The sequence below is a fragment of the Somniosus microcephalus genome, chromosome 32 (assembly GCF_052327205.1).
Source record: "Somniosus microcephalus isolate GS21.2 chromosome 32, FLI_Smic_1.0, whole genome shotgun sequence".
Taxonomy (NCBI): domain Eukaryota; kingdom Metazoa; phylum Chordata; class Chondrichthyes; order Squaliformes; family Somniosidae; genus Somniosus; species Somniosus microcephalus.
In genome coordinates, this window is record NC_141018.1 from 35,275,762 (window position 1) to 35,292,833 (window position 17,072).

At 46.6% G+C, this 17,072-nt stretch overlaps 1 protein-coding gene across 5 annotated transcripts in view; it reads left to right on the forward strand.

The window, feature by feature from the left end:
* LOC147097413 (microtubule-associated protein 1A-like) overlaps positions 1-15,920 on the forward strand; it is a 165,314-nt gene extending 149,394 nt beyond the window's left edge. For all 5 annotated transcript variants that reach the window (XM_085972367.1, XM_085972370.1, XM_085972369.1 and 2 more), the window contains 2 exons: positions 4,609-4,841; positions 7,135-15,920. In XM_085972367.1, the coding sequence (XP_085828493.1) occupies positions 4,609-4,841; positions 7,135-7,290 (389 nt within the window). In that variant the 3' untranslated portion in view covers positions 7,291-15,920. The remainder of the gene's footprint in view (positions 1-4,608; positions 4,842-7,134) is intronic.
* The last annotated feature ends 1,152 nt before the right edge of the window (positions 15,921-17,072 follow it).

Sequence of the window (17,072 nt, forward strand, 5' to 3'; positions counted from 1 at the left end):
AGAAATTCCTCCTCATTTCTGTCCTAAATGGCTTACCCCTTATCCTTAGACTGTGACCCCTGGTTCTGGACTCCCCCGCCATCAGGAACAGCCTTCCTGCATCTAGTCTGTCCAGTCCTGTCAGAATTTTATAAGTTTCAATGAGATCACATCTCATTCTTCTAAACTCTAGCAAGTACAAGTCCAATCGACCCAATCTCTCCTCATACGTCATTCCTGCCATCCCAGGTATCAGCCTGTTAAAGTCTTGCAATGACCAAGTGCCCATCAGTTACAACAAACACCCTTTGTATCACTCCGCCCATTTCAGTATTTGACAAACGTCTTCTGGTTTCGAGTGTGATGAGACAATTGCGTCTGTCTCTGTACAGTTCGTAACTACAGATCCTGGGGAAGCTGCAAGCAATCCAGCCACACCTCTCTGTGCTGGTTCAGTATCCCAAAAGCACTGCCTCTGATACAGGCACTGCATCTCGTTGCAATTTATGTTTTTTTCAAAGAACTGTGTTCGTTCTTTTTTTTAAATTGCTGTTTCCTGTGTTGCGGTGGCGGGAAAGTCAAGAACAAGGGGACCCAACGGGGGTGATTTTATCAATGGGGACGTGATGGAGGTGGGACTGCTGCTTGTTGGGTTTTAGTCCCACCTCCATCGACGTCTGGCCAACCCGCGCTATTTTCCCTTGAGCTTGGGCTTAGCCGGCCAATTAAGGGAAAGCCGGTGACAGCGAACGTCAGTGTATGACGTTTCATCTGTGAAACTGTCAAACACTGACAATCTGTCTTCTAAGTTGAGTCCTTTACTGAAGATTCAATTAGAAAGCCTTCCTGAGCAGAAAGCAGAAGACTGCTGCATTTAAGAATACAGCGGCCATTCTGGCATCTCTGCCGGTGAGATGAGGCAGCTCCGCAGCCTAAAGGGATGAAGCTTGGAGGAAGAAGCAAAGGTAAGTAATCTTATTAAAACACTTTAGAGTTACCTCGCCACACATGCACTCATCATTCACCTGCACAGCGCACTTTTCAGCCCCGCAGACCCACGGCCCGCCTCGCTGACCCTGGCGAGGTTCGGCGCCGTCGGGAAGCCCACACTTTAGGTCGCAAAATAGGGATTAGCCAAAACACTGCCTGTTAACAGGCATTTAATTGGCACTAATCCCCTTCCCGCCTCGAGGAGACGGGACCCGGCGCGGGTCGGGTACCTGCCTCCTGGGAAGATGGCACAGAGGCGGGTTGGGGGCGGGATGGGTACCCGCCCCCAGATTCTGCCATTTTCCCGGCAGTCCCGCCTCCAGACCCACCTCCCCAGGGCTGGCGAGATCGTCCCCAATCTTAGAATTAGAGCCAGGCCAATCAGGAGGGAAATCAGGAAGCAATTTTTCACATAAAGGTTAATCGAAATCTGGAACTCTCTCCCCCCCCCAAAAGGCACTAGATGCTGGGGGAACAATTGGAGCTCTCAAGAATGAGAGCGATGGATTTTTGTTGGGTAAGGGTATCAAGGGAGGTGGAGTTAAGTTGGGTAAATGGAGTTGAGGTACGTATTGAAACTTATAAATCTCATTGAAACTTATAAAATTCTAACAGGACTAGACAGACTAGATGCAGGAAGGATGTTCTCAATGGCGGGGGAGTCCAGAACCAGGGGTCACAGTCTAAGGATAAGGGGTAAGCCATTTAGGACAGAGATGAGGAGGAATTTCTTCACCCAGAGAGTGGTGAACCTGTGGAATTCTCTACCACAAAAGGCAGTGGAGGCCAATTCATTAAATATATTCAAGAAGGAGTTAGATATATTTCTTAAGGCTAAAGGGATCAAGGGATATGGGGAGAAAGCAGGGACAGGGTACTGAATTTGGATGAGCAGCCATGATCTCATTAAATGGCGGAACAGGCTCGAGGGGCCGAATGGCCTACTCCTGCTCCTATCTTCTATGTTTCTATGTATCAGCCGGGAGCTCATTGAAAGGCAGAGCAGGCCCGAGGGGCTGAATGGCCTCCTCCTGTTCCTAATGTTACCAGATTTGGTACGAAATGTCTGGGATTCTACCCACTCCTCTCGGTGAGATTGGCAGAGGTTCACTCTAGGCCCTGGTTACGCGCGAAGCGGTGGAAACTCTGAGGAAAATGCCAGCGATAATTTTCAGCAACTTTCCCACAGTGACCTAGTCCAGTTATAAGAAGTCACACAACACCAGGTTATAGTCCAACAGTTTTATTTGAAATCACAAGCTTTCGGAGCGCTGCTCCTTCGTCAGGTGAAGTGGAGAGATGCATAAAGACACAGCTGTAATCATCTGACATTATTCTCTGACTATATAAGCTGTGTCTTTATGCATCTCTCCACTTCACCTGACGAAGGAGCAGCGCTCCGAAAGCTTGTGATTTCAAATAAAACTGTTGGACTATAACCTGGTGTTGTGTGACTTCTTACATTTGTCCCCCCTAGTCCAGTTAAACAGCCCCCCTTTACTATTTCCATCATTCACTGTTTTACAAACGGGAAAAAAAAAAACGAATCAATATCTGTCGGGGGGGAGAGGAATTCTGCAGTCAGTACAGGCCAATGCCCCCAGGGCTCCGTCCATATCTGCAGCCCGCTTCATTGCCTGTGGTGCTGAGGGAGTGCTGCACTGTCGGAGGTGCCGTCTTTCAGGTGAGACGTTAAACCAAGGCCCCGTCTGCTCTCTCAGGTGGACGGAAAAGATCCCACGGCCACTATTCAAAGAAAGGGAAGGGGAGTGCTCCCTGGTGTCCTGCCCAACACCATTAGCTTATCTGGTCATTCATTCATTTGCTGCTTGTGGGATCGTGCTGTGTAAATTGCTGGCAGTATTTCCTACATGACAGTAGTGACTGCGCATCAGAAGCAAACATTTGTTGGCTGCGCAGTGCCTTGAGACATAGCGAGGATGTGAAATGCAAGCCTTTCTTTGATTCTTATACAAAATATACAGAATACGGGAAACCATCGAGCCTAAATCTGGAGCAGAGTGGCACTGGTGAGTAATCAATGACCACACACACCAAACTAGACGGGTATATTAGTTGTCATCTTATTAGAAATTGTTGTCATCTTCGTGGACAAATGCCTGCTTTATTAATTGAGACGCTAACCTGTTTATAAAATGAACTGGTAACACCTCAATTATAGAATCACACAGCACAGAGGGAGGCCCTGTGGCCCATCGTGCCTGTGCCGGCTCTTTGAAAGAGCTCTCCGATTAGTCCCGCTCCCCCTGACCTTTCCCCAGAGCCCTGCAAAATGTTCCCCTTCAAGTATTTATCCAATTCCCTTTGGAACATAAGAACTAGTCGGCCATTCGGCCCCTCGAGCCTGCTCCGCCATTCAATAAGACCATGGCTGATCTTCAACCTCAACTCCACTTTCCCGCCCGCTCCCCATATCCCTTGATTCCCTTTTGAAAGTTCCTATTGAATCTGCTTCCACCGCCCTTTCAGGCAGCGCGTTCCAGATCACAACAACTCGCTGTGTTTTTTTTTAAAACTCCTCATTTTCCCTCTGGTTCTTTCGTCAAATACATTGGGCTGGATTTTCATTGAGGAGGCGGGACTGCAACTTTCGGGGTTGTAGTCCCGCCTCCATCGAGATGCGGCCAATCCATGCGATTTTCACTTGATTGACCTTGTTGGGCCCGCCCAGCAGGCCAATTAAGGGCCACCCAGCAACAGGTGACGTCACAGACTGACATTCCATCTGTCAAGACCTTTTGACAGATGAAATATCAGCGTTTGACAGCTCTTTGAAGCTGTCAAACACTGACAATCTGTACACTAAGTTAATTCCTTCCTCTCAGGATGATTTAGAGATCTCTCCGGAACAGAAAGCTGAATGCTGCAGATTTTGACAGCTGGCGGCCATTCTGCTTTCTGTGCCGGTGAGATGAGGGACTCCCGAGACCTGAAGGAAGGAAGGCTGTAAAGGTAAGTACATGTAAGTAAAACGTCTTTAAACACTTTACATACACCAAACACACTTACCTCTGCACTCATGCACCCATCACTCACCTGAACACCGGACATCTCGAACCCTCCAAGCCCTTCAGCCCGACGGTCCGCCTCGCTAACTTGGCGTGGTTTGGAGCCATCGGGAATCCCACACTTCATCAATAAAAATAGAGATTAGGCTAAAAACTTCCTGTTAACTACCTGTTAACAGGCAGTTAATTGGCACTAATCCCCTTCCCGCCTCGGGGAGGCGGGTCCCAGTGCGGGTCGGGTACCCGCCTCCTTTGAAACTGGCATGGAGGTGGGTTGAGGGCGGGATGGGTTCGTGCCCCCCGATTTCAAGATTTTAAACCCCCCACACGCCTCCAATCCCGCCCCCACGGCCCAATGAAAATCCTGTCCATTAAATCTGTGTCCTCTGGTTACCGATCCTGCCACCAGTAGAAACAGTTTCTCCTTATTTAATGTAGCGGTCAGGGCAATGTCCTCCAAACGCCCACGTTCACTGCTAATATGGGGAGCAGTAGCTTCCAATCCGTATAGCCATTGCTCTGTTGCTGATTGGCTGCAGCCTTAGACTGCGCGATGGCCGCATTAACACCCTAACCGTTTTTTGCTTCTTCTTTTGCCTTGACTGAACAGCTTCCACCAATACAAAGACCAGCTCCGGAGTCCCCCCAGGCCCCCCCATGTACGTGGACCTGGCATATATTCCCAACCACTGCAGCGGGAAGAATGTAGACCTGGAATTCTTCAAGCGTGTCCGATCCTCCTATTACGTGGTGAGTGGGAACGACCCTGGAAGTGGGGAGCCAAGCCGAGCCGTGCTGGACGCACTTCTGGAAGGGAAGGCCCAATGGGGGAACAACCTGCAGGTGAGTCGCTACGCTTGGCATTTTCATTCTCTCGGAATGGTCCCCCCTCCTAAATTTTCCATCAAAAAAGTTCCCTTGATCCCACGTGACCTCAGGTCAGCCGTTTAATTGGGATTTCTAATATTCTAAGTTAGCGAGAGAAAAACCCGAGTAAAACGAGAAATACAAGATTTCTTTTGAAAAAAGGTGGACGTCAAAGAATTCCCACCCAAGTTAGTCACGGCCTCTGGGAACGTGCCTGGATTGGGATGAGGCGATTGCCAGAGTTCCACTTCATGAAGTGAAAAGTGCTTCACTGAAGACAACTGCAAAGGTCATCCACGGTCGTCGGATTCGTATGACGGACGTCCGTGGGTCACAAGTCAGAACCATGGGGCTTTCGGACCTTGCTGCACACAATAGGCCCCAGGCTGCTGACTGATACCTGGGATGGCAGGATTGATGTATGAGGAGAGATTGGGTCGATTGGGCTTATACTCGCTGGAGTTTAGAAGAAGGAGAGGGGATCCCATTGAAACTTATAACATTCTAACAGGACTAGACAGACTAGATGCAGGAAGGATGTTCCCGATGGTCGGGGAGTCCAGAACCAGGGGTCACAGTCTAAGGATAAGGGGTAAGCCATTTAGGACAGAGATGAGGAGGAATTTCTTCACCCAGAGAGTGGTGAACCTGTGGAATTCTCTACCACAGAAGACAGTTGAGGCCAATTCATTAACTATATTCAAGAAGGAGTTGGATATATTTCTTAAGGCTAAAGGGATCAAGGGATATGGGGAGAAAGCAGGGACAGGGTACTGAGTTTGGATGATCAGCCATGATCTCATTGAATGGCGGAGCAGGCTCGAGGGGCCGAATGGCCGACTCCTGCTCCTAGTTTCTATGAGGGCTCTCCGGTGTTTGTGGGAGGAGCAATATCAAAATATAGGTTGGCGTTGACTGCTCTTTAAGGCACTCCGATGCCTTGCTTGATGGCAGTGTTAGCATTAAAGGGACGGGTCTGATGGCATCTGTCAGGCTCGCACATGAAGAGTGTGCTCTTGGGTGGGACGCCCGAGGGTTGCTGGCACCAGTTTGAGACATCTTGGGCTTCCAAAACATGACCCCTTCGCAGGATGATAACAAGCTGCGACATAGACATGTTGGCTCCAAACTCGCTATAATTCTTGGGTAAATCCTTTGATGCTTCTTAAATTACATTAACCTGATGACCCAATCTATACCATATGTTAGTCTCTAACCCAGATTCTCATAGTACATAGAATTTACTAGTCCATGCCAGTGTTTATGCTCCACATGAGTCTCCTCCCACCTTACTTCCTCTAATCCCAGCAACATAACCTTCTATTACTTTCTTGCATTTTTGCATTTTTCTCCCTCGTGTTTATATAGCTTCCCCTTAAATGCATCAATGCTATTCTCCTCAACCACTCCCTGTGGTAGCGAGTTCCACATTCTCACCACTCCCTCCGGGGAAAGAAGTTTCTCCTGAATTCCCTATTGGGTTTATTAGTGACTCTCTTATATTTATGGCCTCTAGTTTTGGACTCCCCACAGTGGAAACACCTTCTCCATGTCTACCCTGTAATACAAAGATATGAGTAGTGACTTCTGTACTGTTAAGCTATTTTTCCTATTATAATATATACTCACCTAAAGTACCCGTGGAACTGTACCCCAGCGAGAGTCAACACCTTAAAGAAAACACCTTGTTTTCAAATGCCTCCATGGCCTCGCCCCTCCCTATCTCTGTAACCTCCTTCAACCTCTCCGAGATCTCTGCGCTCCTCCAATTCTGGCCTTTTGAGCATCCCCGACTTTAATCACTCCAACATTGGCGGCCGTGCCTTCAGCTGCCAAGGCCCCAAGCTCTGGACTTCCCTTCCTGAAACTCTCTGCCTCTCTACCTCTCTCTCCTCTTTTAAGATGCTCCTTAAAACCTTCCTCTTTGACCAAGCTTTTGGTCACCTGGCCTAATATCTCCTTATGTGGCTCGGTGTCAAATTTTGTTTGATAATCGCTCCTGTGACGCGAGCTGAGATGTGACTGAACCTATGGGGTGAGCCCCTTCACTCTGGTTCCTGCTGTACCTGAAGTCATGTGTTGTGGGTGATGTTTTGCTCTGTGTTGTAAATAGTGAATAGTTAAAGGCGCTGTATAAAGTTGTTGTTGTGCGAAAACTGGGGAGAAGTGAAGCCTTTGACGGTGCATGGTCTTCAGCTTTGACCGCTTGTTATGAAAGGCTTTTTTTGTTGGCATTCTTTAACAGAGAGACTTTGTTTGCCCGTTCTAGGTGACGCTAATACCAACCCATGACACAGAAGTCACGCGAGAGTGGTACCAACAGACCCATGAGCGCCAGCAGGAGCTGAACATCATGGTGCTGGCCAGCAGCAGTACTGTTGTGATGCAAGATGAGTCGTTCCCAGCATGCAAGATCGAGTTCTGAGCTGAACCACCTCCAGTCATCCCGCTTACCAGCCTGAGGGAGAACCCTGCTTTGTCATTCCATTCTATCTTCCTACACTAATTTTTTTTAATTGTTTAAAAGCGCATTTTAAGGCTAGATTTGCAGCTTACTGTTAAGAAAAGAAAACAAAGACGATATCTGAGTGCATTGACCTTCATGAAAAGGGGACTAGTTTGGAGACCGATTTGCTATTAAGAATAGCCATTTTAATTGTGGATCACCCCATGTGTGTTTCTGTTTCCGCAGATTGGAGTTTGGACTCGATTGGAATAATTGATTTATTCTATTCTCGTTGCAAGGTTTTATATATTTGGGAGGTATCTGGTTGACTTGAGACCATTGCCCCCGTGCGCACAGTGTTCAGATTGATGATTAAGTTAGTCGGTTTGGGGACGAAGATGGTTTTGCGGTTTTGGGGAACTTAATGTTCGAGTACGTTTAAAAAAAAAAAAAAAAACTTCATCCTGTTCTCGAAAGAAAATCCACTTCTCATTTCCAACACCAGTCACAGCAGTACTCTAACCTTAACTGCAGTCAGTCCAAAGGTAGATTATGAAAGCTCAACGCAGTGCAGAGTCGGAAGAGGGGACAGCTTGAGTGAGCTTTGCCTGACTCCCTCTGCTCTGTAAACTCGAGCCTGCCTCAGCATTGGCAGGGCAAACTGTGGCAGGTCTAAATAGAGCAGTGAAAGGTCATACAGCAGAGTGGGATCATTTGATGCAAGGAGCTGGATTGAAGGTGGATTGGTGAGACAAAGCACGCACATTACCGGTGGACAGTGCGGACCCAGTTAGGATTGAATGCGCCGTTTCTCGGTATTGTCATAACCAACTTCGGTTAGATTTTGTTCTTGTCCGTTGCCCCAAATTCTCTTAAAGCAGGAACTGATAAACACGTTTGAGATGATTCGTGCGAGGAAACTTCCTTCGGAGTGTGGAAGTCTGTCAGACAGGGAGGCGTTTGTCGGGCAATCAGGCGCTTTAAGCGTTTGCCATGGATTACAATGCAAACTGTTACCGAGACCCACGAACAACAGCAATCCGTTATATTTAAAGAGACAGCATCCTTTTTTGTACCAGTCATTGTAGACTGGACATCAAAACGAGCCCTGCTCAAAATATAAATCCAAAACTTGGGACTAAAGACCAATTCACTTTATTTGTAGCTAGCGCATTATTTAAATTGTTTAATGAAACTCTTGAGTTGTATAAAGAAGTTGTGATGAGTGAAACTGAAAAGTTATCTTAAAGGGATTTGATTGTTAAACGCAGCCTATCAAAGCTAACAAAAGGGGGGCCTGTCTCTTTAAGAAGGCAATATCTGGTATAAATAGTATTTCTTGAAGTTACCCATCTTTAGGTGCACACTACAGCGGCTAGATTCTGACCGCGCTGCACTGGCGTGTTTTAGACATGCCAGAGGGTATCTGTTTACCTTCAATGCGAGACTTCCTTTGGAGTGCGTTTGTAATTTGCTCCAGCGAGCGGAACATGTTACTGCCGGAATGTGCTTTACCCAATCAGGGAGCCATTCGGCAAAAAGAAGTGTATAAAGACAGTGACCCATATCATAGTGTGCTATGGTGAGGAGGGAATCAGTGCAATGGTAACATTACAATGTAACACGCATCTGCACTGCTTTCCAGTGAAACCATCAGTTCAAGTTTTACGATGGGTTTAATGGGATAATTGTGTTTCTTTTTCAAAAACAAGAGAACCACGCTATATTGATATTCATAATATTGCTTTGAGTAAAGTCTTGAGGTCTTGATCTCCCCCCTCCCGGCAGTGGCCTTGCGACACAGCGAAAGACGGATGATTGGACCGCTGCATGTTCCCCCCCCCCCCCCCTTTGAGTATTGGAACGTAATGAGGAGGGGGGGGGTATAGTTGGATATTGCCTTTTTAACAAAACCAAAGGAAGTGTGAGAAGCCTCTATTAAGCTTAAATATCAGGTGTGGTTGCCTTAGACATTAGGATGAATGTAGCTAATCGATGCACTACTGTTACAGCAATGCAGAGCTGGGACTGGCTGTGTGTGTTTTGTGTGTGTTGCCAATGTTACTGTGCCTCTTTCCATCGGCATGTTTCAGGCCCGCCGTTGAGATTCCCTGCCAATGTCAAGGGCGTTTTAATTTTTCCCGTTTCAACCTTTCTCCGAATTCCCACAAGAGGATCAAATCCGAGAGTGTTGGGGACCCGAACATGAAAGCAACCTTGGATTTAAGGGAATAACGAGTTTGCCATAAGACTGAAATCTGAGCAGGAGATCGGGAAAGAGCCCCCGGGGGGAGGTTGGACACATCTGTGGCTGTTCTTGTACTCGGTGGAACCACACCTTTATATACTTCCCCCCCCCCCCCCCCAAGCCCCAAGTACATCCTTCCAGCTGTTTTTGGTCAAACAAGTTCTCTTCCACAAGCATCTAGACTTTGCTGTGGGACATCTATTGCCTTTCAGCTAGAACCAGTTCTATAGGTTACAACATGTAATTCAACTCACAACCCCGCTTCTTACACCCTAGAATAGTCAGTTACACGGAGCATTCATTACATTTCAGACCGATTCACTTGCTGGATGGGTCTGTTGTCATAACGACTGATGCAGTTTGTCCGCACCGTTTTATAAAGCAACATCTCTTTTTAAAGCTAATAATTGTGCACAATTCCCAACAATTGGAGGAAAGCAACAAAATAAACCCCACCCCCCCCCCCTCCAAACTGCTCAATCTCTCTGTGGGGACCAGATCTTTCGATTATTCCAACAACATTTAACGGGGTGGGTTGTGTAGTGGACATTTCTCGAGTACGCCACTGGGGTTGGGGGTGTGAGGGTCTCCCCGCCAGCAGCTAGGCTAACACATTTCCAATCGAGACTTCACAAAAAAAAAGAGAAAAACTGCAGAAAAGCCAAACTCAAAGCGACGTGGAGGAAGAGACAAGCAAGGGTTACGATTAACTGCGTCGCCTTGTTCATAGGCGGAGAGGAAGAATCATGACAATGCAATAGTACGTTAGACATGTGTATGATATCCCATTGCACATGCAGATCTGACCTTGTGTATAGCAGAGGGGGATGTAGAGTACTTGAGTCATTCCCTGTGTGTGTATATGTTGGAAGTTGGTTGGCTTGTATGTATAGTGTGCATGTGTGTGTATATGTATATATTAAATGTACATGCATATAGGCAACTTGATAGGATGATTATGGAATGACCCAAGCATCCTATCCCAAGGCATGTAGATTTGCACGTGGGAGGGTCTTTAACACAGAGTGTACAATGTCTGTAGTTTCTCCTGTGTTCCCGGAATGGGCCAGTATATGCATATAACTGAGATGTGCATATTGGGTTAATGGTACCTAATATTGGATCTTTCCAATAGCGGATCAGTGTTTCAGGCAGTGGGACCTGCAGATTGAACAGGTTGACGTGTGTTGTGTTGTTGTGTCCTAGGGTCATTCTTTTAAAACTGTTTTCACCGTGCAGGCGTTTAGATTAGCAGAGGAAGTATGTAAAGCCTGTTTTGATCAGATACTTATTGTTAGAATGTGAAGCAACTTGTAGAGTATTAAGAGAAGTCATTGAGTTGTGTGAATAGCGCGAGCGGTAAAGAAAGCGACAGAAATGCGCAATTGATGCCAATGAGTTGGCACTTCTCCAGTTGACAGATTCTCTACTTAAAACAGCAGCACTGACATTGAAATAAAAGAACGGGTTCTGGATTAGACGCAAGGTGACTTTCTGCAGTGGATTGCAGTGACCATAGCACCCAGGATAGAGAGGGCCCCCCATGTAAAAGACGCGCCACAGCATCCCAATTCTAGTGTTGACTAACTCAAGGGAGAGCATCGATTACCTCCTGCCTCCCTGCACTGCTCCCTCCTGCACATACAGATAGCACAGAAGGGTGTTAAATCAAGAGATTGCCAAGTGCCCGGTTCTGGGATACTTTAATCTGTGTCTCTTCCCATTGCCCCAGGTACATAGGCTAACCATTGATGTGGGCGAGGGAGAGAGCAGATTAGAGAAAGATATATATAAAGGGAATATCGTTAGTGTAGGCATGTTTATAGACTACTAGAAACAAAAAGGCTTTTTTTTCTTCCAATAAAAGTTTACTTTGCTACTTTAAGACCCTCTCCCCAAAAAGGACTAGACCAGCACTTTTTCATTACAACAGTGTTATAACCATATTAGTATTCAGTACAGATCCTCATATACACTTTATCATAACACTAGTGGGCAATCCAGGTTATTTATCCGGCTGTTAGGTTATAGAAAACATGACTGAAGTCCAGAGGGAGACCAGTTCTTATGAAGCTTAATTTATAATTTATTTGTCTTGTAGATTGTGTTTTATATAGATTTATAGTTTGTCCTTAATTTATAAGCACAACTCTAACCAGTATTGTAACTGTAAGATGACATGTTTACAGATAGAGTTCATTTGCACTCCATTTATAGAGGCTGCGACTTTCATCCCGGCTCAATCTTGTGTTTATTTTGTATTTTTGAGCTCAGAGACAATGGAACAATTCCTTTTAAATTTTATTGAGAATTCACGTTTTTTTTTTTTAAAGTGGCTGAATTAATTTCTGGTTTATTTGGAGGTTTTCAGGAACTTTTCTTTGTGGACTTCCTCGATGAGGTCCCAGTTGTAGGAGAGATGGGCCTCGAGCCCTGAAATGTCTCTCTCCAGTTGTGTTCCATTTGATTCTTTTAATCATTCACCCATAATATCGAAGCAGACACTGAACGAGGAAAGACCATTCAGCCTATCGATCCTATTGCCCCCACAGCCCATGTACACTCTCCCCCATCACTGACTCTACCCACCCATTTAATCTCCTCCCACAGCCCATGTACACTCTCTCCTATCATGGACTCTACCCATCCATTTAATCTCCTCCCACAGCCCATGTACACTCTCCCCTATCATGGACTCTCCCCACCCATTGAATCTCCTGCGGGAAAGTTCTGTATAAATACTCCAAAAGGAGCAAAATTCCACAGTAGTCCTTCCATTCTCACAGCTCAACTCTTCACTCTTGACCTTCGCCTTACAGCATTTGCCCTGAACCCGGCCAGAGAGGACCCTTGTGCCCTTGGATCAGCTCAACCTAAATCCGTTCTTATGACGTCCAATCCTGGTCCCAACCAAACATCACATTCTGGTTCTTTAAAAAAAATATTCCCTGGTCTCCAAGGGCTGAGCAGAGCTCTGGAGGATTGCCATTCTCAAATCTTTTCCACCAGTCCTTCAGTCAGTTTGCCGTTGCCGTGTCTTGGGGAGAATGGGGGGGGGGGTTGTCAGAGAAGAGAGGGAGACTGAGGAATGGGGGTGGGGTTGAAGAGAGTGGGAGACATGGGCTGAGGAGACTGGGGAATGGCGATCGGAGGAGAGATGGGGAATAAGGGTTGACAGAGATGGGGCAGGGCTCTGGGAAAAGAGCAGAGGAGTTGCACCAATTTGTAGCTCTTGGGCACAGGCACGATGGGCCGAACGGCCTCATGTGCTGTATCATTCTATAATTCTATAACTGATATGTAAACCTCTCAAGCTCCAGCCATTAGATGGGCAGATAAGCAAGGGCCTGGGGAGTATTTTGAGTATTGGACTAGATATCTGAATTAGACTCCCTTTTGTAGAAAGAATGCTTCGTCAGAGGTGGTTCAGAATTCGATTTCTAGATTTTGGGGGAAAAAAATCCAAAAATGTTTTTGTTTTTTTGAGAAGAAAAGTGGAGAGTAAAAACAACTGCAGAACATTCCAGAAACTATTCCAGGACAAACAGTGGTCTGTACAGAGGTGGAATGAATTACCTACAGTCAGAAAATGTCGCTCCACTCATCCGAATTGTGAGGTTTACATCTCTCCCACCCGTGGGACCAGCTGTTAAAGGAAAACTGGGAAAGGTGCAGGGCAATGGGGTCAGTGGAGCTAGCATTAGTTGATGGGCCCAATGGCCTCTGGCTGTGCTCTCCTCTCTGCAATTCTTACCCTTTATCATCATTTTGCCTGACAAAGCAGAAATCTTTTCAGGTTTACCCAGTGTTAGGTTAACGGTACGAGCTAATCCATTCACCCTGCTCTAGTTTAACATGACTAACACTGCAGAATCCTGAGCAATGAATCATTGCACAAAAATGATCTGATATCCCTGATTCTGCTTCACTCTTAATTGGATTTTGCCAAGTTAGAGGTTTGTGTGAATGTGGAGGCAAGTATTGAGAGATGGGACAGAATAGCTCCATTGATGTTAAATCAAATATCCACCCCCACCCCCCCCCCCCGCAACATTACAACAGTGACTACACTTCAAAAAATAGTTCATTGGCGGTAAAGCACTTTGGGACGTCCTGAGGTGGTGAAAGGCACTATAGAAATGCAAGTCTTTCTTTGGCCACGTTTCCCGAGCCCCTTGTGCTGCGGATGTTGTGGGCATCACACACGGAGGCGAGAGGTGCTGGCGAGGGAGGGGGTGAGAGGTGCTGGCGAGGGAGGGGCGAGAGTTGTTGGCGAGGGAGGGGGCAAGGTGCTGGCGAGGGAGGGGCAAGAGGTGCGGGCGAGGGGGGGTGAGAGGTGCGAGGGAGGGGCGAGGTGCGAGGGAGGGCGAGAGGTGCGAGGGAGGGCGAGAGGTGCAAGGGAGGGGTGAGGTGCGAGGGAGGGCGAGAGGTGCGGGAGGAGGAGGGAGGGCGAGGTGCGAGAGAGGGCGAAAGGGAGGTGGGGCGAGGTGATGGGGGGGCGAGAGGTGCGGGCGAGGGAGGGTGTGAGGTGCTGGCGAGGGGGGGTTGAGAGGTGCAGGCGAGGGAGGGGTGAGGTGCGAGGGAGGGGCGAGGTGCTGGTGAGGGAGGGGGCAAGAGGTGCAGGCGAGGGGGGTGAGCCTCTGCTTTTTGGTGGGTTAGAAATGATGTCACAAGGACCACAAAAACTCACACCAATAAACTTAATGAGCATTAATCAAGGGAATTAAGAATCTGGATTCTGAGAGCCTTGTAAAACGTTCCAAGGAAGAGCCATAATGTCCCTGGCTTGGCATTGAAACAAGCCTCTCCATTACTGCCATGTTTTAGCAAGTGGTCCTAGTCCATTAACCAGATTTGGACCATCCAGAGAGTGCCCTAATTTGGGTTTGTACTGTAATGGTCGTTTGTCTTGTTCCTAATCATTAACTATCTCAAAACCCTGTACTCCACTGACCCCCCTCCTCAAACCGATCCCAGCGCCCCTCCCTCGCAGGGTGGGGCTGTGATTTCTTTAGACTTTTTTTGAATGTGTTTTCTAACACTCCAGTATTATCAAAAAGGGACCCATCCGTCATTTATCCTGGCCCAGCTGCCATTCAAAGCACATTGTAATCAAAATTGTTGGTGGGGAAGAAAAGTAAAAATCAGTGTTGAACATTCCCTGCTTAAAAGACTCTGAATATAAAAGTGACTGTACAATGCTGTATATAATCTACTAACTCCTTACTATTTAAAAACTCCTCCCAGCCAATGTACCAATGATGATTCTGTCTGCAGTAAGCTGGCCAAAATTAGTGTCACAGAATTAAACTCATTCCCCCTTTTTTCTTTGCCCCCTTTCTCCCAAACCCATGCCAATAATCTGCAGATTTAACAGGGTAATGCACTCAGTTTCTGTTGGGGGTGGGGAGGGAGGGATAATGCCACAATGAATGTTTCTTACAGAACCCAACAAACACCATCTGCCTCTTGCTGTGTGTTTTAAAATATATATATAAAAAGCTACTTTGACTTTTTAAAATAAAATGGAAAATAAAGACGTCTGGAATTTTCAATTGATGCCGTCCATTTTAGCCGAGTTGAGAAGAAATGTACAAAAATAACTCAAGAAAAAAGACTGTAGATGTAGGTGCAGTAGCTGAGACTTGACGCACAGGCCTAGTCACGAGTTAAAGAATATTTGATCGAGAGAACGGTGAACATAATGTCCCAAAGGGAATTCCTGTCACTTTTATGTCCTCTCTGACAATGCTGTTTGTTTTCACTGTCTCTCGAACTGAATAAAACAATCCCTCAATCACATGGAAGATGGAACCAGGCTAAATTGACTCCAAGCCCACTTCTAGTTTTTCAGTGGGAAAGTTCAAGGGGAAAGTTTTGGGGTTTTGAAACGGGGGGGAGGGGGGAGGAAGTCATTCAGTTTAGGAAACAATCCAAAAAAAAGAACTTTTAGAGATTTAATACAAGGACGATATTACATTCGCGGATACCCTGCCATAGAGTAGTCCATTGGGAATTTAATTCAAACTTTTTAAGAGAAAGAATCCTCTTGCTTGTTTTGCATGTGCACATGTTATATTCCTGTATGTAATAGTTTAAAAAAAAAATCTGAAAAAAAGATATAAAAAGCAACTTGTCTTAACTGTAATCAGATGGACCTGTAAACATACTGAAGCTTCTCCCCTTTCAGTCCCATGGTGTAAAAACAACAATACTGTAGTGATCATTTCTCTGCGCAATATTAATATTTAGTTCTTCAGAATTTGTGTGCAATATTCTGTATCTCTTTAATCGCGAACTACTGAAATTTATTGTAAAAGGGAACAGTCTGATTATGCCAATAAAATACATCTATTGAGAACCTGCCGTGTGACTGTGGGCATGCTTTTGGTTGTCAGAGATTCCAGCCCTTGCAGGTGAGGCCAGTCTGCCTCGGTTCATCCCCTCTCCTCCCCCCCGGCTCTACATTTCCCACACACTGCACTTGACAGTGTCATTCATTGTGTGAGTTGCTTTCAGATGTTGCGAACTGATGAGGCGCTTGATAAATACAAGGAGTGCTCCAGGGACCAGTTTCTGGGCAGCTGACACCCAAATTACACCGGATCTACGGCACAGAAACAGGCCATTCGGCCCGCCCAGTCCATGCCGGTGTTTATGCTCCACTCGAGCCTCCTCCCGTCTTTCCTCATCTAACCCTATCAGCGTGACCCTCTATTCCCTTCTCCCTCATGTGCTTATCTAGCCTCCCCTTAAATGCATCTATACTATTCGCTTCAACCACTCCCTGTGCTAGCGAGTTCCACATTCTCACCACTCTCTGGGTGAAGAAGTTTCTCCTGAATTCCCTATTGGATTTCTTGGTGACTATCTTATATTGATGGCCTCTCGTTATGCTCTTCCCCACAAGTGGAAACATTCTCTCTCTATCCACTCTATTAAAACCTTTCTTAATTTTAAAGACCTCTATTAGGTCACCCCTCAGCCTTCTCTTTTCAAGAGAAAAGAGACCCGGCCTGTTCATCCTTTCCTGATGGTTATACTCTCACATTTCTGGAATCATCCTTGTAAATCTTCTCTGCACTCTCTCCAGTGCCTCGATATCCTTTTTATAATATAGCGACCAGAACTGTACACAGTACAATTCTTTAATTCTGTCCCACATTTATCCCTTATCCCCTGCAGCAGCCCCCCCCCCCAAAGGTTCGCTTCAGTGAGGGCCAGCATTCCCAGTCCTCGCTGTGTGGGCGGGATTGGGATTGGGATCAGGCTTGGCTGCGTGGGCGAATCAGCCACTGAGACTCGCTATCCGGGCTCGTACATGAGCAACTTCTGTTCGAGTCAGGTTCTGGAGGGCAAATAACTGATAAAAGTCAGTAACCGCGGGACGAGGGGTTAAAATAGGCAAGAACAGAGGAAAAAGATCCCGTCGAAACGAATGATAGGGCGGTGCGGGTCTGGAACTCACTGCCCGAAAGGGTGGGAGAGGCAGAAACCCTCATCGCATTTAAAA